Genomic DNA, 25,369 nt, shown 5'->3' with positions numbered 1-25,369 from the left:
CGTGACGTTATGTTCTGTGGTAACACTAATGGTCCAGCGTTAAATCTTTTGTATCATGAAGGACACTTTAACGTGATCACTTCTTTGACAGCTGCTTTTTGTTGTATTTATTATTGTGAGGAGTGCCACCAGCCGTTTAACAACAAAAACGACCACAGATGTGGTGGTACATGTTTTGCTTGTCGTCGTTCACCAGCTTGTTCCAAAGATTGCGTGAAAATACCCTGCGATCAATGTGGTCGAAACTTCTACGGTAAGGCATGTTTCAATGCTCATGTTGGTTCGGTATGCGATAAAATCAAAAGGTGTAAGACCTGTTACAAGATCTACACCAAAAGTCATGTCTGTGGTGAGGTCTTCTGTAAAACTTGTAAGAAAAATTGTCCGTCAGATCATCTTTGTTACATACAGCCCGAGTCTGGTAGGCCACCGTCAAAAGATTTTCTATTTATATTTTATGATTTGGAAACTAGTCAGGAAAAGATATTGGCTGATGGTTCGCTTCTTCAAGAACCAAATCTCTGTGTATTTAATCAACGTTGTTACAAATGTCTCCCTGAGATGAAATTAGTTTTCTGTCAATCTTGTGGATTTCGCCAAAAGATTTTGAGGGGTCTTGACGTAATAAGTCTTTTTATGAATCATATTTTGCAAATTAGAAAAAAATTCAAGAATGTTGTCGTGTTAGCTCACAATGGAGGAGGCTTCGACCATCAATTTATTTTAAATTATATTTTAACAAAGACTGATTTAACCCCTGATCTCATTATGCGTGGTACGAAACTAGTGTCAATGGCTGTTGGTAACGTTCGTTTTCTCGATAGTCTTAATTACTTTCCAATGGCGCTGTCTGCTCTACCTAAAGCTTTTGGGTTGACAGAGTTGAAAAAGGGATATTTTCCACATCTGTTTAACAGAGAGGAAAATCAATCTTATGTTGGACCTATGCCTGATCTAAAATTTTACGACCCCGATAATTTAAAAGATGATGCACGTGACAAGCTGATCGCGTGGCACGCTGAAAGAGTAGATGAGGGATACGTTTTTGATTTTCAAAAGGAAATTGTTGAATATTGTATTAGTGATGTTGAGATTTTGACTAAGGCTTGTCTCACTTTCAGAAAACAGTTGATGGATACTTCAAATGTCTGTCCGTTTTTCGAGGCAACAACTGTTGCATCGACTTGCAACAAGGTATTCAGGCGTAATTTCTTACAGCCTGGCACTATAGGCCTTATTCCAAAAGGTGGCTATCGTTTTAAAGATAATCACTCTAAAATCGCTTTGCAGTGGTTATTGTGGGAAGAGAAGCAACGCTGTATTGAAATTCAGCATGCTGCCAGAGGACCTGAAGCTCTTATTGGAAATTGTAGGGTGGACGGTCTTTACGAAAAGACCGTCTTTGAATTCCAAGGTTGTTATTATCACGGTTGTCCTACTTGTTACCCTACAGATAGAACTGCACCCCTTCATGACGATCCTTCAGATTGTATGGAAAATCGTCATGATAAAACAATTGCTAAAGTTAAGCATCTCAGATCAATAGGATACGAGGTGGTTGAAATGTGGGAATGTCAATTCCGTAAAATGCTGACGGCCGAGATAAAGTCGTATACCGAGGGGCATCCTCTTATGGCTAGTTTACCTTTGAATCCTAGAGATACTTTATATGGTGGGCGTACAGGCAATACTGTAGAGTATTACAAGTGTAAAGATGGTGAAAAAATTAAATACGTTGATGTTTGTTCGCTTTATCCGTGGGTATGCAAGTACGGAAAGTTCCCAATGGGACATCCAAAGAAAATATATATTGGACAGGAATGCAATGCTGTAGACATTACTGAGTTATCTGGATTAATAAAGTGTAAAGTGCTTCCTCCTACAAACCTCTATCATCCTGTTCTTCCTACCAAGATGAACAGTAAATGTATGTTCGTTTTATGCCGAAAGTGTGGAGAGGACTTTGCGGAAGAAGAGTGTGAGCATTCGAATGATGAACGGGCTCTAACAGGTACTTGGGTGATTGAGGAGGTAGTGAAAGCTTTATCAAAGGGTTATAAAATAATTGAGACCTATGAGATATGGTCCTATGATACTTTACAGTTATCGAAATCTCAGAAAGGTCTTTTTTCCGATATGATGAACAAATTTATCAAAGTGAAACAACAAGCTTCAGGGTGGCCGCGAGGATGTGTATCGGATGAGGAAAAGAGCCGGTACATCGAGGAGTTTCTTCAGAGGGAGGATGTCAGGCTGGAGTTTTCCGACATAACGGAGAACCCTGGTCTGAGGTCGTTGGCTAAGCTTATGCTCAATTCTTTCTGGGGTAAGTTCGCTCAGCGAGAGAACCTCCCTAAAACATCCATAATAAACAAGTCTGGAGAATTTTTTGCTATGTTGATTAATCCATCCATTCATGTTAATACGGTGATCCCTGTAAATGAGGACACACTGGTTGTTACGTGGGAGTATGTGGAGGAGGCGTACTCAATGTCGTCAACAGTTAAAGTTGTTCTGGCATCATACGTTACGGCTCTGGCTCGTCTCAAACTATATTCCTATTTAGATCGGGTTCGCAAAAGAGCTTATTACTATGACACAGATTCCATAATATACCTTTCTAAGCTTGGTTTGCCAAACCTTCCTACAGGTGATTGCCTCGGTGATCTAACAGATGAGCTTGGTGGTGGATATATTTCGGAGTTCGTTTCTGGAGGGCCTAAAAATTACGCATATAAATACACTTTGCCTAACGGTGAAGAAAAAATTTGTTGTAAGGTTAAAGGTATTTGTCTAAATTATGAGACATCTAAATTAGTTAATTTCGATACCATTAAGAAGATGGTACTTATGAAGTCTGACCCTGTTTCTGTGGTGACTAAACAAATACAAAGGACACAGGATCATTGTGTTATCACAAAAACCCTTGAAAAAAAATATAGACCAAACTCAGCAAAAAGAAAATTTTTTGAAGATTTTACATCCGTACCTTATGGTTATAAAAAACTTAAAATTTAAACTATAGCCCAGACTCAGCTTTTTTATTTTTTAACACTATACCTTTTTAACACTCACAATCAACATTTTTAACTAGTAAGTTATATATTAATAGATTACTTTTTGTTTTGTCAACAGTGGATGCTTTTTCCTCTGCGATACAACCGATCGTCTGTCACACTGAAAAGTGGGTTACTAAAAAGTTGTAGTGAGTTGTCGTTTGTCCTACATGATTAAAAAATCGTTAAAAGATGTTCAGTTAAGACCATTAAAAGATATCTGATATAGCCCACTGGCAAATTAATGAGCCGTTCTGGTTAACTCTAGAACCGTTGCTCGTGTAGCCGCTCATTATAAAAGATGGCAATCAGATCATAAAAAGATGTCTGCTGAACCACATAGATTTAGTTAGTTTAAAAAGATGTTCAGTTAAGACCATTAAAAGATATCTGATATAGCCCACTGGCAAATTAATGAGCCGTTCTGGTTAACTCTAGAACCGTTGCTCGTGTAGCCGCTCATTATAAAAGATGGCAATCAGATCATAAAAAGATGTCTGCTGAACCATTTCCGGTATTTTTAAAATACAATAAACAGTTTTCGGCTATGAACCACTTTGTGATTTTGTAACATCATTACAGCTTTGCTCGTTACTTACTAGAAGGTGGGGCAACAATCGCTTGTTCTATGCTATCACAAATATATATATTGAATCAACATCACATTTGATTCCTCTGAGGAAATTTGGTGGTTGTAGGCCTCTAGGGGATGGTGTCCACGATAAAACACCAACGAGGTATGTGTTGTACCTCATGGGTGCCTTGGAAATCAACACGAGTAACCTTTGTTTCAGATTATCCTTGAAAAAATCAGCACGCAATTTGGAGCTATGTTAGCTTTAACGTGAAGACCTTTACGACTTGAAAAAAAATCAGCACGCAATTTGGAGCTATGTTAGCTTTAACGTGAAGACCTTTACGACATGCTTTTTCTTTACGACAATACTGTTCATATATTGTTATACATTAACAAAAGTTTTTTTCTACCTAGGTATACTCTAAGTGTATATAATTTTTTTCTCAATATATCTGATGCATAATAACGTTAGATATGGTCCTCCTTTTGGAGTATAAAAAGGACGGTCGACTTTTAACCCGCACGGATGCACGCCTATGTACCTTTACGAAGGGAATTGTACATAAACCTATAAGCTGATCGTAATCCATATCTGCAAAGTATGTTGTCAGCTTGGGTTAGTATATACAGTGCATTCCGTATGTTTTTATAAACATGATCAGGGGAAATTGTTGCCTGATGGCTATTAAAGAACCGTCTATGGCCCTCATATATTCTTATCGCAGATCTTTAATATCAAACTGTAAAATTAATACTACCCGGCTTGCCGTAGATAAAATATTGTATGCGAATCGCAATACCATTTTTTTTTTGTTTGGTGATTTTCATGATACTACCCAACTTTCCGTAGAAAAGACTTGTACGTGAGATGTTTGCTGGTTTGGCCACAGCGTAAGAATGGTATATGTTCATTGTAGGAATGTATGATTGGAGGGAGATCGAGGATGTTTGATGGTCATACTGTAAGTATGGTATACGTTCTTCTAGATGGCTTGGGCATAGTTACATGTTGCAGCCGACCGGTGGCATGATAAGATGAAGAACTGTGATAGGACTAATATATCACCGTTTTGGCAGTGTTGCCATGTTTCTCCTTTCCTTCAACGTCTGTTGCGCTAAAATCAATAGCAACGAAGATATAGTGCTGTTTTGGCATTGCTGACATCTTTGTTTTTATGGTAACATATTCACTGTCCCCTCTTTTTCCCCAACGAGACCATATTCACACGAATTGGACCAATAGACACGAAGATACGATATAGTGTCGTTTTGGCAATGTCTTTGCGTTTGTTTTTTCATGTTAACATATTCCTTCCGCTTTCCAACAATATATAATCAGTCAGGTCGGAGACATGCTACAATGCTCTTTTTGCTAATGTCTTACATGTAATAAACGAACCAATAACAGCGCAGATGGCAGATAGGTGCTAGATGGATAAGCGGACACTTTATTTGGCTTTCTGACTACATCCGTGTTATTTCTCATTGGTCGGTGGTTGGGGCTAAGTTCTCGTTGGGCGCTGGGATGGACTTTGGTCTCATTGGTCCATGGCCGATGGGCGAGGCTTCGTTCTCATTGGTCGGTGCCTGATCATTGGTCGTTGGTTGGGGCTACGTTCTCATTGGGCGCTGGGATGGACTTTGGTCTCATTGGTCCATGGGCGCTGCTGGGGGTGGGCGAGGCTTCCTTCTCATTGGTCGGTGAGCGGGGCTAATTGCTCATTGGCCCGGCGGGCGTGGCTTTGGTCGATGGGCGTGTCTTGCGGTGGGCGTGGCTTTGTGGTGGGCGTGGCTTTGTGGTGGGCGTGGCGTGGGCGTGGCTTGGGCGTGGCAGATAAAAATTTTCCCACGCTGTCAAAATTTTCCCACGCCAAGGTGACCCATACTCTGCTGATAATAAATGAGCGCCAACCGATTTTTAAAGGGGGAAATGGGTAAACCAAATAGAAGAAGATAATTATTAATGAAATATTAAAGAAAATAAGGTAAAATAATTATTTAAAAATAAAATATCAAAGATGTGACGTTTGTAACGTTACAGTATGCTCGCCCCCGTTAGGTAAATTATTCCGATTCGTTTTTTTGCACAATCTTACTCAAAAAGAGGTCCTTATAACAAATCCACTGAGTGGCAGGCGTACCGTGATCGGAAAATTGTTTAACAATTTTTTTAAAACAAATTCTAAACATCAATTTTTTCACTTCACTGTCTCTGTTTTATTACTTAGCTGTTATTTTAAATTATTAATAATGAGCACTAAACGCGTTTTAGCCGCCGTCAATGGTGAGTGCTATAGTGAGATGCACCATTGCACGACTGGAATTGTGAAAAAGTGCGAAGTCCAAAATGAAAAAATTGATATTTGGTATTTGTTTAAAAAAAATTGTTTTTTCCGACCTCGGTACCTCCTGTCACCCTGGTGGATTTGTTATAAGGACCTCTTTTTGAGTAAGTGTAAAAAACGAATCGGAATAATTTGTCTAACGGGAGCGAGCATCCAGCCTGGACTATATGAGTTTCTCGATGTAACGCTGTCCAGTTTTGTTAATTTTAACGATTTTTGAGTTTTTGGTATCACTCAGGGGTCAAAATATTGAAATTGATTGTAAACTAAAAGGGTGAAAATCAACATACTTATTATTGTTAAACAAAAAATGAGCATAAAACAAAGAATATGTCGACAGCGTTACCTCATGAAATGTCTGAAGGAAATCTGTGCAAAATTTTAGGTGGATCAGCCAAATAGTTTTTGAGTTACAATGTCCACTGCCTTTGAATAAAGCAGTTTTCAGGAAAACACCTAAGAAGTTTTGACAACTTTTATTTTCAATTTTTTTTCTCTGTCACATTGTAAAGTTATGTACACCGGCATATGTTTTTGAATCGGGGAGTAATTTACAAAACAAAACAGATGGGAATGATAGGGGAGCAAAGTATGCTAAACGTGCAGTCACTCGAGCGTTATGGAGACCTATTGGGTTGTGAAGAGTAGGTCCTAAAACCAAAAAAAGTTAAGTAAAGTTTTCCATTTTAGTAGGAGCTTTCCATTTTTAATTTAATTTTCCATTTCCGACAATCGTTTTTTCCGATTCTAGCGCCATATATCCATAATTCGAAAAAATGTATCGCATAAAAGTTGCTTATTTTTACGTAATAAATCCAAATCTGTAATAAAAATTTGGGGGTCCCATTTAAGATTTTAAAGTAACCCACCACCCACCTCCGTGGGGGGTGGTGTTTGGTGCCATTCGATAGATTTTTCAAAAACATTGAATAAGTGTATTTTTCAGTTTTTCGATCTGATGATCATTTCGCGAAATATCGCTGGATTTGTATTTAAAATATTAAATTTACCCCCCACTCCTCTCCTTGGGAAGTCGTGTTTGGTATCATTCGATAGATTTTTGAAAAATATTGAGCACCTACTTTTTAGTTTTTCGATCTGTCAGTCATTTCGCGAAATATTCGCTTTTTTCTTGTGAAACTTTGTGATTTACCTATTTCCTTACGCCCCACTCAAATCGTCAGATTTTTGAAATATATGTTACGGTAAATTGATTAAATGGGAATTATTAATAATTACCGGTTATTATTAATACAACCCGAATAGCTAGGTAAAAGTAATAAATATACCAGAAATAATCACATTGACCGGGTATTATTAATAAATCCCGTATTCAAACGGTAAACGTGATAAATGTTGAATACCAATAAGTTCTTAGAAGCTTGTGGGGTGGAGGGTTTACTTATTACATGTCTATACTAAATTTACAATCAAGATATAAACAAACAAAGCAGTAGAAATAAACAAACCAAGACCGTTAAATGCTACTAGGAGTACTCCTGAATCATAATTTACAATGTACCCATATCCTAAATCATGATTTCCAAAGTTTATACATTGTAAATTATGATTCGGGAGTGCTCCTAGTAGTATTTAACATGTCTTGGTTTGTAAATTTCTACTGCATCTTGATTGCAAATTTAGTATAGTTAGGATTTTTGATTGATAATTTTGTTTAAGGGCATAGGCGCAAAATGTCGCCTGACAAAATGTTCAATGTGCTTTAAATTTATGTATTTTTTTCGAATCCTAAGAAAACTAATAAATATTTTTGAAAAATTTCAAGGCAGAATGAAAGACTTCATGATTCCCGGGAGCCGAAAGTCCCTGAAAACTTCTATAATGTTTATTTTAATAAGTGAGAGTTATTTTTAATTGCAAATATTTCATTCAAAAGAAATTTTTTATTCTGATGGACTTGAGGCCCTCGGTACTAACGTAATCTTTCATTCTGCGTTTAAATTTAAAAAAAAAACTTATTAGTTTTCTCATTATTCCAAAAAAATGAATACATTTAAAACACATTGAAAATTTTAACAGGCGACATTTTGCGCCTTTCCCCTTAAGCATTTAACTGTTTTTACTTATTAAATGTCTAGTTATGTTTTTCTATTGATAAATGTTGTTTAAGTGTTTTAACTTTGTTACCAAATACAAGTCTAGTTAAATATTTTTTTTTGGTTGATAAATGTTGTTTAAGTGTTTTAATTTTGTTACCAAATATAAGTCTAGTTAGGTTTTTTGATTGATAAATTATGTTTAGACGTTTAACTTTATTACCAAATTCGAGTTTGTTTTTACTTATTACATGTCTAGTTAGGTTTTTTAATTAATAAGTTCTGTTTAAGTGTTTAACTTTATTACCAAGTTTCATAAATAAACAGTAGCGAAGCCCAAAATGCATTTTTATTACATTTACCAGAGCTGCTAGGATAGTATTAATAATAACCGGTTAATCTAATTATAAAGGCATTATTAATCACATTGACCAACTGCTAAGGTTATTATTAATACAGACCGGTTATTATTAATACAGACCGGACTTATCACATTAACCGTAACATATACACTGTTTTGCATATATTATTATATACTTAACTTACCTTATCTTAATCTGACAATTTCGAGTATTTTTAAGGATAGATTTTTATTTTTCGGGCCCCCCTTAATGAACTCCCCTGTTTTAAGAGCTAATTATATGGTAGAGGTACATGTGCAGGGCACCAGGTTTCTCCCCATATAATAATCTGACGTACTCGAGTAACTGCAAAAATCCCCGCTTGGGCTCCCCTACCAGAAACACTGTTAAATGTTTCTCACTACGTTCAATCGCTCTGGCGCGAAGCTGCTATAAACTGAGTCGAAGGTAGGGTTATTCAACATGCTATATTCTGGTAAAATATAAGACTTATATATATATATATATATATATATATATATATATATATATATATATATATAAGACTTATATATATATATATATATATATATATATATATATATATATATATATAAAAATAAGAATTATATTCCGGTAATTTTGCTCCGATAAATCTGAAATTTTCAGGGAGTATTCTTGAAGTTATGTACTTTCATTTAAAATAATTAAAAAAAATAGAAAATTTCCAAATTTTTAAACCAGACCCCCACCCTTAAATAATAATAGACCTATATACAGTTGAGTCCACGAGTCTTTACCCTTGCGTCATCATTTAAAGCATACGAAATTAGTCGATGATTCCGAAGTCGGAAATTGAAATTCACTAAACGCAACAGTAAGTAGCTACTGCTCCTATTACAGGTTAAAATTTGAGTTATCAAATATGTGTTTTATCTCGCCAGGTATTAATGACGCACGGGTAAAGACTCGTGGACTCAACTGTACCGGGTGTCCCAATAAGAATGGCTCTCGGCCATATCTCAGGAACCGTTTATAGTAGAACTTTGAAATAAAAAATTTTATAACAAAAGTTGCCTCAGGAAAAGCCTGGAAATTATTTTAAGAGGTGGGGTGAGTGGGAACCTTGTTATGAAAAAATGGCTGTAAGTCCGGTTCTGCTAAATCAAATTTTGAAAACTGGGTCTTGTTGAAGACAGATTTTTTTCTTCAATGTAAGCGTGATAATTTTGAACCATCCTAATAAGTAATAAGCCAGCTGGGATACGTTATTTAATTTTTTTCAGAAATCTAGTTTTCTTTGGAAAATATTAAATACAAGTATGCATTTTTAATCATATTTTATAAAATTAGATTAAATTAGCAATAGAATAGCGAAAACCGCATGTCGATACCTTTTTTCTATCTCAAGATATCTCGAGAAACGTGTAAATTTTATACATAACTGTTACTATCACCGGTAAACTAAGCTAATGAAAAGTAGTGTGCTGTGGAAAAAAACAAAATAACATTTTCCAGATGTCAATGTATAAAAATATAATTAATTAAAACAACAATATAAAGAGAAACAATACTATTAAAATTAAATATAACACAGAACAAAAAGAACTACTTAGTGACGACCTAAATGTTCAAAATGTTGCCCATCATACACTACTCTAGAATACATTATCCAGAGAATACTAAACGCCATTCAAAGCATATCGAGAGCAGAAATTGAGACTGCTGTTCAATCTACTCTTGAAAGAGTAAATGTTTGCAACGAAAATGATGGGCAAAAATTTGAACGTTTATGTCATCACTAAATAGTTGTTTTTATTTCTTTGTAATAGGGCTTTTCAATGCTTCTCATTTGTTTCGAGCCTCTGTCATATGCCGTATAATCCGTGTATAATATTAATATACGAGATATGAACGAGGCTCGAAACAAATGAGAAGCGTTGAAAAGACCTAATATATGACAGCTGGAAAATGTTTCTTTGTTGTTTCCATAGCACACTACTTTTAATGAATTATTTCGTTTACCGGTGACAGTAACAGTTATGTTTTTAAATTTACACGTTTTGTAAGATATCTCGAGATAGAAAAAAGGTATTAACATGCGGTTTTCGCTATTCTGTTGCTAATTTTGTCTAATTTTGTAATATGGTATTAAAAATGCATGTTTGTATTTAATATTTTCCAAGGAACACTAGATTTCTGAAAAAATTAAATAACGCCTTCTAGCTGGCATATTACTCAGTAAGTTGGTTCGAAATCATAACTTTTACATTGACGAAAAAGATCTGTCTTCAACAAGACCAAGTTTACAAAATTTGATTAAGCAGAACCGGACTCACAGCCAGTTTTTCATAACAAGGTTCCCACTCACCCCCACCTCTTATTTCCAAAGGTAGACCTAAACTTGTCAAATCAAATATGCGTAGAATTTTATGAAGAATACGACGATCGGATTTCCAGTGCCCCTTCATTAGGAAAATTTTGTAAAATTTAGATTTTTTAATTTTTGATATTCAATTACGCCCTCTAGCGGTGGTCCCACAATTATGAAAATAATTTCCAGGTTTTTCCGGAGGCAACTTTTGTTATAAAATTTTTTATTTCAAAGCTCTACTATAAACGGTTCCTGAGATATGGCCGAGAGCCATTCTTATTGGGACACCCGGTACATCTCTAATTGCGTATAGTGGTAATAATGGACCACCGTTTTTCTGTTCACTCTCAAAATATTTAATTAAATTTGCAATTAATTGCTTGCAGTGGCTGGTCAAATGCAACGGCATTTTCGTTTTAATACAATTCAATTAAAATATCCAACAATTTGAATAAAAGTTAAATCGAAAAACTAAAGTAACAGAATTTAGTATGTAGACAGTTTATATTTTAAAACTTGTTTCACGCGATTAAAAAGAAAGAAACAGTGTAGCCGGTACAGGTAGCTGCTGTGGTAAATATATATAATGTTTTTTATCGCCAACTGTCACTAAAGTCCTTCATTATTGTACTCATTTGCTGCCATTTGCGACAGTAAAATAACACTTTATTGTACTGAAAGAAGAATTTTACTTTACCTGCCGCAGATATTCAAATTAACTGAGATTGCATGTAAGTGGTCGATGGCAGTAATCGATTATTTATTTGAGTGAACTTAAAATTTATTTACTTTACTTATTAAAAATATTGTACAAAATTTACGTTATTATTAATTAAGTTTATGTCAGAAAGTGAAATTCTGTAGTATTTTCCAATTATATTCATAAAACATAAATCAAAACTATAGATTTAGTAGGTAATTAGGTATTCAATATTGATAACAACTATCGATTACACATCGAAATCGGCCATCATGCCAAAGCATTCTGTCATTACTGTCATACCAAATTTTTATTTCGTCTAAAATTTAAAATAATTCTTAAATCTTTAACTTTTTTATAGTATCAAATGGTGTTTTTGTTAATTCGATTATACAGACAGAGAGAGTCTGTAATTTGGAATAAATTCAATATCTCAAATACTAATTTTTTTTTGAAAAATGCTCAGACCCGTCGATTAGTATTTCAAATTGTCCTTTTTGACATAGAATAATAATGTATACAGGGTGTCCCAATTTACAGATATGACGTCATTGTTGATTTTTTTAAATGGCAACACTGTCAATTTGATAGCTATTTTGATAGGGTGTGTAAAGTTATACACAACTGCAAAGTATCAAATTTTTATTCTCTACCATTTACAAGATAATAGAAAATAACAAGGTTATGTCTGTAATTTGGAATAAATTCAGTAATTAAAATATTAATTGTTTTTTTTTTAATGCTCAGACTCGTCGATTAGTATTGTAAATTGTCATTTTTGACATACAATTATAGTGTATACATGGTGTCCCAATTTAGAGATATGACGTCATCGTTGATTTTCTTAAATGGCAACACTATCATTTTGATAGCTATTTTGATAGGGTGTGTAAAGTTATACACAACTGCAAAATTTCAAGTTTTTATTTCCTATCATTTACAAGATAATAGAAAATAACAAAGTTATGAAAAACAAGTAATCAAATAATAATTGAATTTAATTATTTCAAATAAGCAAATGCTCATAACGTTGCCCATTGACAATTTGACAATAGTTGAGGGCAACATTATGAGTATTTGTTTAATTGAAATAATTCAATTATTATTTGATTACTTGTTTGTCATAACTTTGTTATTTTTTATTATCTTGTAAATGGTAGGGAACAAAAATTTGAAATTTTGCAGTTGTGTATAACTTTACACACCCTATCAAAATAGCTATCAAAATGACAGTGTTGCTATTTAATTAATTCAACGATGCCGTTATATCTCTAAATTGGGACACCCTGTATACATTATTATTGTATGTCAAAAATGACAATTTGAAATACTAATTGACGGGTCTGAGCATTTTTCAAAAAAACAAATAGTATTTTAATTAATGAATTTATTCCAAATTACAAACATAACTTTGTTATTTTCTATTATCTTGTAAATGGTAGAGAATAAAAATTTGATATTCTGCAGTTGTGTATAACTTTACACACCCTATCAATATAGCTATCAAAATGATAGTGTTGCCATTTAAGAAAATCAACGATGACGTCATATCTCTAAATTGGGACACCCTGTATACATTATTATTGTATGCCAAAAAGGACAATTTGAAATACTAATCGACGGGTCTAAGTATTTTTCAAAAAAAACAATTAGTATTTAAGATATTGAATTTATTCCAAATTACAGACTCTCTCTGTATATAGGACGGTGATATACAGGGTGTCCAGAAACTCTACCGACAAATGAAGACAGAAGATTCCTTAGATAAATTTAAGACATTTTAACCAAATTCTTCTAGTCCGAAAATGCTTCCTAAGGGAGGTAAAGCTCTGTGAATATGGTGTCTTGTAATCTACCGACTTAAATCAAGAGTACCTTTTAGTACTAGAATATCTCACAATATAATAGGCCTAATCCAGTATCAAAAATGCTTAAAAGTTAAAGACAAAAAAGTTCAAAAAAATTCAAAATAGATGAAATCGATTTATCTCCGGAAGATAAATATCTGTACCAATTTTTCTTTTTCTAAATAGAAGCGTTTTGGAGGTATTTAAGAAAAACTAATTACAAGACGCCATATTCAAAGAGCTCTAGCTCCCTTAGGAAGCATTTTCGGACTAGGTGAATTTGGTTAAATTGTCTTAAAATTATCTGAGGAATCTCCTGTCTTCGTTTGTCGGAGGAGTTTCTGGACACCCTGTATATTTACTGATAATTTGTTAGTAGAGATTGCAATTGCTGGATCCAGCAATCCAGCGCTTTTTTTACATACTGGATCCAGCAAACCGTGCTGGATCCAGCAGCGCGGGTCCGCAAACGTGTCAAATTCGAAATAAGTTACTATTAGCCTCTTTATTCAAAGCCGTGAGTCGGCAACTTGCCACTCTATCGCGCTGGTAGTAGATCAGTATGCTGGAAAGTTTCTATAGCTTAAAAGTTTCAAGTTTGCATCGATAAAGCGTTGATATACATTGATTTTGCGATAAAATCCTTTGCTGGCGAGTGGTCAATAATCAATGAGTTAATAGCCACTTTTAACCGGCTGTAGAAGCTTTTTGCAGAATAGAGTCCACTTTGATAACGGCCGATACAACCATGAAATTTGTCTTAGACAAACTAAATATTCAGGACTCTAGCCCTAAGCGCTGGACTCCACTTGCGATTTTAATCGCGCGATTATTTTGTCGCGAATATTGAACATATTGTGTCAAATATGAGTCAATCCATTTGCGACTAAATAATCGTGGATTGACTTGTATTTGAAACAATGTATTAAATTTTGCGACAAAACAATCGCGCGACTAGAAAATCGCAAAAGGAGTTCGGCGCTAATGCAGATCTATCGGAAGCACTACGCAACAGAATCACGGAACGGCGCCTCTATGAGATTACAGGTACATTAGTATATTTACAAAATCAAAAAAAGTATGACGAAGGACTAAATAATCCTGGTTACTTTCCCATGCCAAAAAAGAATGCAATGCGACAAGAGATGAAAAATTTGTTGATTCGTACATATAAATAAACAAGTAACTGTGGAATTAGTGCAAGAGATAATGGAAGAAGATGGGCTAACTAATCCGGAGCCCGCGAATTTTACTTTGGAACAAGAACTTGATATTGAATTGAAACGAGAAAGAGAAAACATGTATAGCCAAAAAAACTGGTTCTCAAAAAGATTACGGAAAGATTTTGGAAAAGGAAATAGTGGTTTATGAGACCGAAGGAGTGAAAGGCGATCGTTTGTCAAGGGTCTGTGACTATTTGATGACCTTAAAACCGACCAGCACAGAGGCCGGAAGGGCTTTCTCCGCAACCGGCTATATGTGTGTGCAGTTCTGTGGATCACTTGAAAAAAACTAAATAATTAATGTTTCTGTTGTTTGGAAATTTAGCATAACATAGACAAAAAAAAAGCATTAAAAACGTGTTTTTATTTTGATTCCACATTTTGCTGGATTCAAGCCAATCTTGCAAAAATCCAGCTGGATTGAAAATGCTGCTGGATTGCAATCCCTATTTGTTAGCAATATTTAGATTTTCTAGGGAAAAGCAATAGAAGTATAACTTCTTACGTGCGTACAAAGTACACACTCTTTTTTCATTAGAAGGATGTAATTAAGTAAGGGTTAAGTACTAAGTGTTAATGTTTTTTATGATTGGCGATAAAAGCTTGTATGCACCACGTCAGTAAAGACTCTTTATCAAACTCGTTTGTTACTCGCTTCGCTCCCTCTGCTCGTAATATCTGACTCGTTCGATGAAGAGTCACTTTACTGACTTGGTACATAAATAACTATTATTTCAACGTAGAACGAAGTAAACACTTCTGTTGTATTTAGGTATATGAATTTCTCATTATTAAAAAATCCTTAAAATTTATCCACAAGGTAGTGGAAATTGCACAAAACGTTTTCGATCAAAATTGACCATCTTCAGTGTGAACCTGAAAATAAGTAAACCACTTAAATTTAAAGCAAAGGGGTGAAATTTTGACAGTTGAAAAAATAGAAAATGTGGTTACTTACGTCCAGTGTGCAAATATTTGAAACTAGCCACTTCAATAGGTGTAAAACCCTCTAAATTACATTATTGATACATTAAACATTAAAAACTAGTCGACATTAAGTCGATGTCTTACGATTTGTGAAATAACATGTGGATGTATTCCATCCTTGCTCGAAATTGCACATAGTGCACAAATGAGAGGTTGACGGCCAACTAGTTGCTAGACTGACGGGTGTCATCCGAAAATTTAACAAAGAAAAATACTGTTGTTATTTAATTGATATATTGAAAATATGAAAGTATTGTTAATATTTATTTTGAATTCAAATAAGTATGTAAATAAAAGTTAATAAGCTCTAATATATTAATTGGTTCAAACCGTAATTTAAAAGCAAAATTTTGCAGTCATGCTGTGTGACGTCATAAATTGTTTTTCGGAAAATTAACTGAGTGGAATAATAATTAAATTCTGGGTTTCATTAAAATTGTGATAATTTTGATGAATGAAATATTGTTCAAATTCTCTAGAAGTAAATACAACGAAAATTGTTGATGAGGTATGGTTAGTTGCATTTAAGGAAGCTAAATAAAGTACAAAAAAGCGTATAGTAATTATGTTATTGTGTAAGTAAATTTGAATGAAATAAGAACTGATAGTAAATGAGGAAAGTGGAGTTGATAGGAAATGCAAGGTTCTAAACCAGAGAAAACTGAATGCAAAGACCTGAAATGTTAAACGTTTAACTACATATTGAGCTATTTTTAGTTGTTATTTGAATATTATTGTGATTAATCTTGAAAATAGTTGAGTGTAATTATTAATAATGACTGAGAATTTATTTTTTAAATAGTAACAGAGAAAAAACAGAGTGAGTAGGTAATTAAGTTTAAGATAGTCAACAAAATTGGTACGCTAGTGGAATATGTCATATCTGAAAAGATCAAGAATTCTAGGTTGTGAATTAAATGTAGTAAGAGTAGTAGAAACATATTGAGTGAAGAAACAAAGAATGAAATGAATGAGGTAAAGTATTGTCAGAAGCATAAGAGGAGAAAGATACTAAAAAAAAATAATTATATTATTTGGATTTTTGAATCAAAGTTTATAGTGGTATATGGAATGTAACAGGGATGAAAGTCAATGTGAAAATGAATTGAAATGTGGAATTATGGAAATAATTGTTGATGAATGGGGATGAAGTCACGGCTAAGAGAAAGTTGACGATTTACACAGTTTGGACTTGTCCTTATGTCTCCGACAATCTCTAAATCTTCATATAAATCTATAGACGAAGGGTGTTTTTATCTAGGATGTTATGAATCAAAGTGACACCATCTGGGAAAGGTGGTGTTTGTTGACTTTGAGATGGTGAGAGAAAGCAGATGTGTTGTCACGTTTAGTGTGTTCTGCTGCTCCAGTAAATAGTGCTCTGTACGTTATTCCTACATAAGAGACATCACAATCAGAACAAGATAATCTATAAACACTACTACGATTAATAAAGTGGATTGGGTCTTTTGTGTTTGTAACGTTACAAACGTCACATCATTGATATTTTATTTTTAAATAATTATTTTACTTTATTTTCTTTAATATTTCATCATCATCATCATCAGTGGCGTTACAGCTCTTTATGAGCCAAAGCCTTCTTCAGAACAATCCTCCATTCGCCCCTATCCCTGGCAACTCTTCTCCATGCTCTAATTCCAATAGATTTTAAATCAGTTTCTATGTTGTCTTGGTACCTAAGTCTCGGTCTTCCTCTTGCTCGTTGTCCTATCGGCCCTCTTCGGTCAAAAACTTTTCTGACTATGGCATCTTCCTCTCGCCTGATAACATGACCTATCCATCTAAGGCATGCTACCTTAACGAATTGTACAACGTCAGGTTCTCCAAAATTTCTATACAACTCAAAGTTGTAACGCCTGCGCCACAAACCTTGTTCTTTTATGCCACCGTATATTCGTCTTAGAATTTTTCGCTCAAAACGTTTGAGTAGTTCTTGGTCATTCTGAGTAAGTGACCAAGTTTCTGAGCCATGTTAGAACTGGTCTTATTAGTGTTTTGTAGGCAGTCAATTTAATTTTTCTATGTATTTTTGAGGCCATTTGTCTTCTTAACCCATAGTAGCACTTATTGGCGAGCACTATTTTTCTTTTAAATTCTTCACTGACATTGTTATCTTTAGTTAACAGCGAGCCTAAGTATATGAAGGTGTCGACACCTTCCAGTTCTAGGTAGTCAATTATTATTCTTGTAGGTGTCGGGTTGCTTGACCTAGTGCAACACATATATTTGGTCTTTTGAACATTTATATTTAGCCCCATTATCTGCGCAGATGCTCTTAACGACCGAGATGCTTCAGAGATTCTTTAGATCTACCTATGATGTCTATTTCATCTGCGTATCCGACAATTTGTACTGATTTGTTAAAGATAGTACCATTCGTATTAATTTGGGACTCTCGAATTATTTTTTTTAATGCCAGGTTAAATAAAAGACACGATAGTCCATCACCCTGTCTTAGTCCATTTTTGCAATGGATCTTGAGAAATCGTTTTGGATTTTTACCATGCTCTCTGCTCCTGTGAGCGTAAGTTCAGTTAATTGGACAAGATGAAGCGGTATTTTAAATTCTACCATAGCAACTAGAAGTTTACCTCTATTAACTGAGTCGTATGCGGCTTTGAAATCCACGAATATGTGGTGGGTGTCGACGCCGAACTCTAGGGTTTTTTCAAGGATCTGCCGCACTGTGAATATCTGGTCCGTTGTTGATTTATTAGGACGGAAACCGCACTGATATACTCCTACTATTTCTTCAGCATGGGGGAGAAGTATTTTGTACAATACGTTGGACAACACTTTATATGCCATATTGAGTAGAGTGATGCCTCTATAATTCTCACACACCATCATGTCTCCCTTTTTGTGTAGAGGACACAGTACACCTAACTTCTAATTTTTTTATTTTCCCCAGAGTAACATCTGCAAATTATTTTGATAATTTTTATGATTAATAATTGAAATTAACTATAATACATTGACTTAATGATTACTTTATTATGAGTATTTATTTTTGATTTGTTCTGAACGATTACTACTGCATATATTTATTTCTGGTTAGAACTTTGTGTTCTTGTTTTCTTTGATAAAAATTTCTCACCTGTGTTCGAAATTTTTCTGATGAGTGAAGGGAGTGTGTAACGTTCCTGTTTTCTTTGAGAAAAATTTTTCACTTGTGTTCAAATTTTTTCTGATGGGTGAAAGGAGTGTGTAACGTTACAAACGTCACATTTTTGATATTTTATTTTTAAATAATTATTTTACTTTATTTTCTTTAATATTTCATTAGCAATAATTTTCTTCTATTTGTTTTACCTGTTTTCTTCGTTAAAAACTCATTGGCGCCCTCTTTTATTATTCTCTTTTATTACCCCCTTTTATTGTCTTCTATTTACTATATCTCTTTACATCTAAATCATCATACTGAACGTACCCCGTATATTCTTACTCTGTAAGTATCTGTCTTAATACGGAACATGCCTGCCTCTGCTTACGTCGCACTGTCATGAAAGTGACACTTCATCCCTACCCTCTGACACAAGATGAAAATGGAAGGGAAAAATTAACCTATTTAAAGAGATGAGCCCTTAGGGCCCTATCCATTTCCAGACTTATTATTCACTTGGGGTGAGTTTTGTATTCTAAGCTTTTTATAGTCTACTTTTAATTTTTTATAATCATTTTGTTTCTATACCTAACCTCGACTCTACACGTATCTTGATATCTTAAGTTTGAATATTTCATTCCATCTATTGATATGCTTTTAGTAATCAGATAATTTAACTATTCTCCTCATCTTAATTCTATTTAATTTTATTCTTGTCATCTGCTACTCTTTCTGACGATTATTTTTTTAAGAGAATGGCAGACTGGCACACTTTGGTTTTTCTTCTTGATGATTGCTATGTGTTTTTATCTTGGAGTTTTTGGGAATAGAATAAACCTTTCTACCTCTGGGAGCCTCCAGCATCAAGCCATCCACACCGGTGATGGAACTACGGCGATATAACAACGTTTGACCATGTCATCTAGACTACAGCACCCAACATCTTCAGCTGCAGAGATCTGAGGCCGAACATCTGCCCAGGTCTATAAGACGTCTACAGCAGCACCATTCGACATCAAGAAGTTACCATCGAACCAACACCACAAGCCATGCATAAGTGTAATCCCGAATTGTTAGTTTTTGGCAAGAATTTGAATATATTTGTTAATTACATGTTACAAGTCATATTTTTTATTATATCTTTATTGAACAATAAACATGATGTTGTTCTGAAGCTATTTCCTTGTGGCATTTTTATGATTAACTATTTAGATGGGAAATAAGCCACAATTAAATTGAAAAAAATAATTTTAATAACGTTTCGACGTCCAAGTCGGGTGTCGTTGTCAAAATACAAAATACTACTAAAATAAACAAAATTGTTGTTGCTAAGTAAAAAATTCTTCTAATAATTTATTTAATCTGACTCATTTATATTGGCAATTCAGACATATATTATACATTTTAAAGTAGAAGACTTTAAAATGATATTGCCAATATTTATGAGTTGCGGTCCTGGGACGACTTTACAGAAAGATAGTTCATTCGATTATTATTAAAACCAGGATATTATTTAGTTGGAGTTTATTTCATGTAATCGAATGAACTATCTTTCTGTAAAGTCGTCCCAGGACCGCAACTCATAAATATTGGCAATATCATTTTAAAGTCTTCTACTTTAAAATGTATAATATATGTCTGAATTGCCAATATAAATGAGTCAGATTAAATAAATTATTAGAAGAATTTTTTACTTAGCAACAACAATTTTGTTTATTTTAGTAGTATTTTGTATTTTGACAACGGCACCCGACTTGGGCGTCGAAACGTTAATAAAATTATTTTTTTCAATTTAATTGATCAGTTAAAAATATTGTTTTGTTTGCTTCCATTCTAAATTTTCATAGTTCATTTCTAAGATTAGGACAAGACTAACACACACCTTGAGAGACTGAGCTAAGCTAAAGGTGTAGCGATGGCTATCTGGGATGATTGAGGTAATATTTTCGAATATTATTTCAATTAGCTGGGGTAGTCCATCGCCTTATTTCGTTTCATGTTAAATAAAATACTTCTACACTGGACGTAAGTAACCACGTTTTCTATATTTTCAACTGCCAAAATTTCACTCTTTTGCTTTCAATTTTAAGTGATTTACTTATTTCGAGGTTCACACTGATGATGGTCACTTTTGACCGAAAACGTTTTGTGCAATTTCCACTACCTTGTGGATAAATTTTAAGGAATTTTTTAATAAATTCATATACCTAAATACAACAGAAGTGATTACTCCATTCTACGTTGTCTTATCGAATGTATACAGCCAACTATAGGGTTTACCCTTTTTAAAGTTTTTTATTTGCCCACGGCGCTTTCCTGTTAAACTTGAAAGTAGCAATAAAAACTTATATATGAGGAAAAATTCGTTGAATTTATGTGCTGTCAAGTTTGTACCAGTGGGTTATATCATGAAATATATGACGTGCACCTCTAATTGTTTGAATGGTCCTTTAGTTATTATCATCACCTGCACTTTTGTCATAGTGTGGTTTCTTTATTTATTCTAGAGTTGTTACATTTTGTTTATGATCTGCCGTCTCTGCATGCAAGGTTTTATAGTTTGATTTTTATTTTAGGTTTACGTCAGAACGAGATTAAAACGAAATCTAAAAGATCTTCGGTAACACATACACGAGAAAATTCGTACAAGTGTAAAACATGTTCGAAGGAATTTACTAAATTAAGTAGTTTGAAAAGACATTTGAAAGTGCATACCGGAGAAAAGCCTTACAAGTGCGAAATTTGTTTTAAGCTATTTAGTGAAGCAGGAACTTTGAAAATTCATCTAAGAGTGCACACTGGAGAAAAGCCTTACAAGTGCGAAATCTGTTTTATGCAATTTAGTGAATCAGGGACTTTGAAAAAGCATTTAAGGATACACAGTGGAGAAAAGCCTTATAAGTGCGAAATTTGTTTCAAGAAATTTAGTCGAGATGGCTGTTTGAAAAATCATTTAAGGGTGCACACTGGACAAAAGCCTTACAAGTGCGAAATTTGTTTTAAGCAATTTAGTGAAACAGGGACTTTGAAAAGGCATTTAAGGATACACACTGGAGAAAAGCCTTACCAGTGCGAAATTTGTTTTAAGAAATTTAGTGTAGCATGTGCTCTAAAAATTCATGTGAAGATACACACTGGAGAAAAGCCTTATAAGTGCGAAATTTGTTTCAAGAAATTTAGTCGAGATGGCTATTTGAAATATCATTTAAGGGTGCACACTGGAGAAAGTACATTTAAGTGCGAAATTTGTTTTAAGCAATTTATTCAAGCAGGTCATTTGAAAAAACATTTAAGGGTACACACTGGAGAAAAACCTTACAAGTGCCAAGTTTGTTTTAAGCAATTTAGTCGAGGAGGAGCTTTGAAAAATCATTTAAGGGTGCACACTGGAGAAAAGCCTCACAAGTGCGAAATTTGTTTTAAGCAATTTATTCAAGCAGGTCATTTGAAAAAACATTTAAGGATACACACTGGAGAAAATACATTTAAGTGCGAAATTTGTTGTAAGCAATTTATTCAAGCAGGTGATTTGAAAAGACATTTAAGGGTACACACTGGAGAAAAACCTTACAAGTGCCAAGTTTGTTTTAAGCAATTTAGTCGAGGAGGATCTTTGAAAAAGCATTTAAGGGTGCACACTGGAGAAAAGCCTAACAAGTGCGAAATTTGTTTTAAGCAATTTAGTGAAGCAAGAACTTTGAAAATTCATCTAAGAGTGCACACTGGAGAAAAGCCTTACAAGTGCGAAATCTGTTTTATGCAATTTAGTGAATCAGGGACTTTGAAAAAGCATTTAAGGATACACAGTGGAGAAAAGCCTTATAAGTGCGAAATTTGTTTCAAGAAATTTAGTCGAGATGGCTGTTTGAAAAATCATTTAAGGGTGCACACTGGACAAAAGCCTTACAAGTGCGAAATTTGTTTTAAGCAATTTAGTGAAACAGGGACTTTGAAAAGGCATTTAAGGATACACACTGGAGAAAAGCCTTACCAGTGCGAAATTTGTTTTAAGAAATTTAGTGTAGCATGTGCTCTAAAAATTCATGTGAAGATACACACTGGAGAAAAGCCTTATAAGTGCGAAATTTGTTTCAAGAAATTTAGTCGAGATGGCTATTTGAAATATCATTTAAGGGTGCACACTGGAGAAAGTACATTTAAGTGCGAAATTTGTTTTAAGCAATTTATTCAAGCAGGTCATTTGAAAAAACATTTAAGGGTACACACTGGAGAAAAACCTTACAAGTGCCAAGTTTGTTTTAAGCAATTTAGTCGAGGAGGAGCTTTGAAAAATCATTTAAGGGTGCACACTGGAGAAAAGCCTCACAAGTGCGAAATTTGTTTTAAGCAATTTATTCAAGCAGGTCATTTGAAAAAACATTTAAGGATACACACTGGAGAAAATACATTTAAGTGCGAAATTTGTTGTAAGCAATTTATTCAAGCAGGTGATTTGAAAAGACATTTAAGGGTACACACTGGAGAAAAACCTTACAAGTGCCAAGTTTGTTTTAAGCAATTTAGTCGAGGAGGATCTTTGAAAAAGCATTTAAGGGTGCACACTGGAGAAAAGCCTAACAAGTGCGAAATTTGTTTTAAGCAATTTAGTGAAGCAAGAACTTTGAAAAATCATTTAAAGAAACACACTGGCGAAAACTGAGAAATTTATTAGAGATGAAAGTTTGAAAAATCATTTGAGGATACACACTAGAGAAAAGCTGTATTAGTGTTAAATTTCTGCTTGTCCTAATAGCACACGACGTCCTCTGGACGTCCAAAATAGGTCCATTTTTGGTCATAACGTCCATGAACTAAAAACGGACGTCCTTATTAGGACGTCCGACGTTGGATGTCCTTCGGTTGGAATAAATATGAACGTCCGTACTGGACGAAATACGGACGTTTACTGATCATCCATATTGGATATATTATACGAATTACGGGATCAAATAGCAAAATAATTCAATAAAATATTAACGTAATTATGTTAATAAAATAGTTTAAATCGAAAAGATAATCATATTTAATTCAAAATTGTACAGTTTAATATCCAAAACATGTTTTTGTTTTTTTGTAAAGTGTGAAAATCTTATTTGTAAATTATTTGTTACAATGTTTTATTATTCTAGTTACCAAGATAACATAAGTTTGCTAATTATGTAATTCTAATAAGCAAAAATATAATTTTTATCAATGTATCCGTACTACAGATGAATCTTGAAAGCATATTTTTGAAAAGATACGTGCCCAAAATAGGTCCAGTTTTAGTCCTAATGTCTATGGACTATAAATTGATGTTGGACGTCCTTCGGGTGGAATAAATATGAACGTCCTTTGGACGAAATACGGACGTTTCCTGGACGTCTGAAAATCGCCCCCACTACCTGGTTTCTCTGTTCAAAAAACTATAACGATAGGCGATAGATTTTCGATTCACCATTCACCGATATCAGTTCGAAGTTCGAGAGTTGATCTCTGAGTCGTTGTCGTCGTTAGGGCTCCCGCCTAGTGTTTTATTCATCAACCACTTATTTTCATAATTTAAGGAATTATATTTATACCTACGAATCGTATATTATAAATATACTACATATATTATTATGTAAAGAAATGAAGACGCTGTTTCACAGCATAATACAGCGTCCGGCCGCCTCATCGGGCCATTTAGAGCATCAATGCATAGGTCCATCCAATGAATTATAATGTGCCCCTATGACATAGGCGCCCAACATTTTAATCAACTACTCTGAGGATTCCTGTTCCTGGAGTTTTCCTGGCGTTCAGTTACCAAAAAGTGACTGTAGCCAGTCACTTTCTGGTAACTGAACGCCGAAGAAGAAGCATTCAGGCTCTGCTACCACCGTCTGGACATAGTCTATGGATTCTCGATGGCCTAGAGGAACACAAACGCCGAGGAGAATGACATCCAAACATTTTAAACAATGAGATTTTTAATTTTTGTGTTGTGTTGTCGAAACCTTATTTCAATAAACAAAAAATTTCTTTACAATTTTATCATTTTAGCATTTTAGCACATTTTTCGATTATTGGATACTTTTTTATACCTCATGTATATTTTCTATCCAATTTGATATATTTTTTGGATAATTTACGATCTTCTACGCAGTTTCGTTGAATTTTTAATTTAGTTCGATATTATTATTTACATCTATTTAGAAACTTTTTATGTTGTTGCTGGTATGAAATCTTGTTGCAGATTATGGGTCTGAGAAGGAATGGACTCGATTGAACTAAAATCACTTTATTTGACTTCATACTTATTGCTCTTGCTTCGCTGTTGATCGAATGAGAGTGAATTTAGCGTTGCTATTATGCACCTAACGGTTGGCGGTATTGCCATTACAATGTTGCCAGGGCATTTACAAAATACAAATACATGAGTATAAAAATATATCGAACATAACTCCCCCTTTTGAAGGGACTTCAAAGTTCATACAAACATTATTGAAAAAACAGATACAAAAAATAAAATGAAATTGTCTTGGTTTTGAACTGAACTAAATTGGTTTTACACTGAACTAAATTGGTTTTACACTGAACTAAATTGGTTTTACACTGAACTAAATTGTTAATTGACTGTGTCGTTTTCTATGGGTAGGGTACACAAATGTCTTACCGAACGGGTCACAATTTTGGAAAAAGTCTTTATCTCCGCAACTCTCGAAACTCCATCCTTTCCAGGGAATAGACGCAGGATTCTTCCCATTGGCCACTTGC

The 25,369-nt window shown here is 34.2% G+C and overlaps 1 protein-coding gene across 1 annotated transcript in view; it reads left to right on the top strand.

Annotated features, from left to right (window-relative positions):
- LOC126881479 (zinc finger protein 493-like) overlaps window positions 1-24,886 on the top strand; it is a 56,121-nt gene extending 31,235 nt beyond the window's left edge. The window contains exon 2 of the mRNA XM_050645764.1: window positions 21,208-24,886. Within this exon, the coding sequence (XP_050501721.1) occupies window positions 21,208-23,291 (2,084 nt within the window). The 3' untranslated portion in view covers window positions 23,292-24,886. The remainder of the gene's footprint in view (window positions 1-21,207) is intronic.
- The last annotated feature ends 483 nt before the right edge of the window (window positions 24,887-25,369 follow it).

Source organism: Diabrotica virgifera, chromosome 3, assembly GCF_917563875.1.
Source record: "Diabrotica virgifera virgifera chromosome 3, PGI_DIABVI_V3a".
In the NCBI taxonomy this organism is placed as follows: Eukaryota; Metazoa; Arthropoda; class Insecta; order Coleoptera; family Chrysomelidae; genus Diabrotica; species Diabrotica virgifera.
This window is presented reverse-complemented; position numbering and strand designations above follow the sequence as displayed.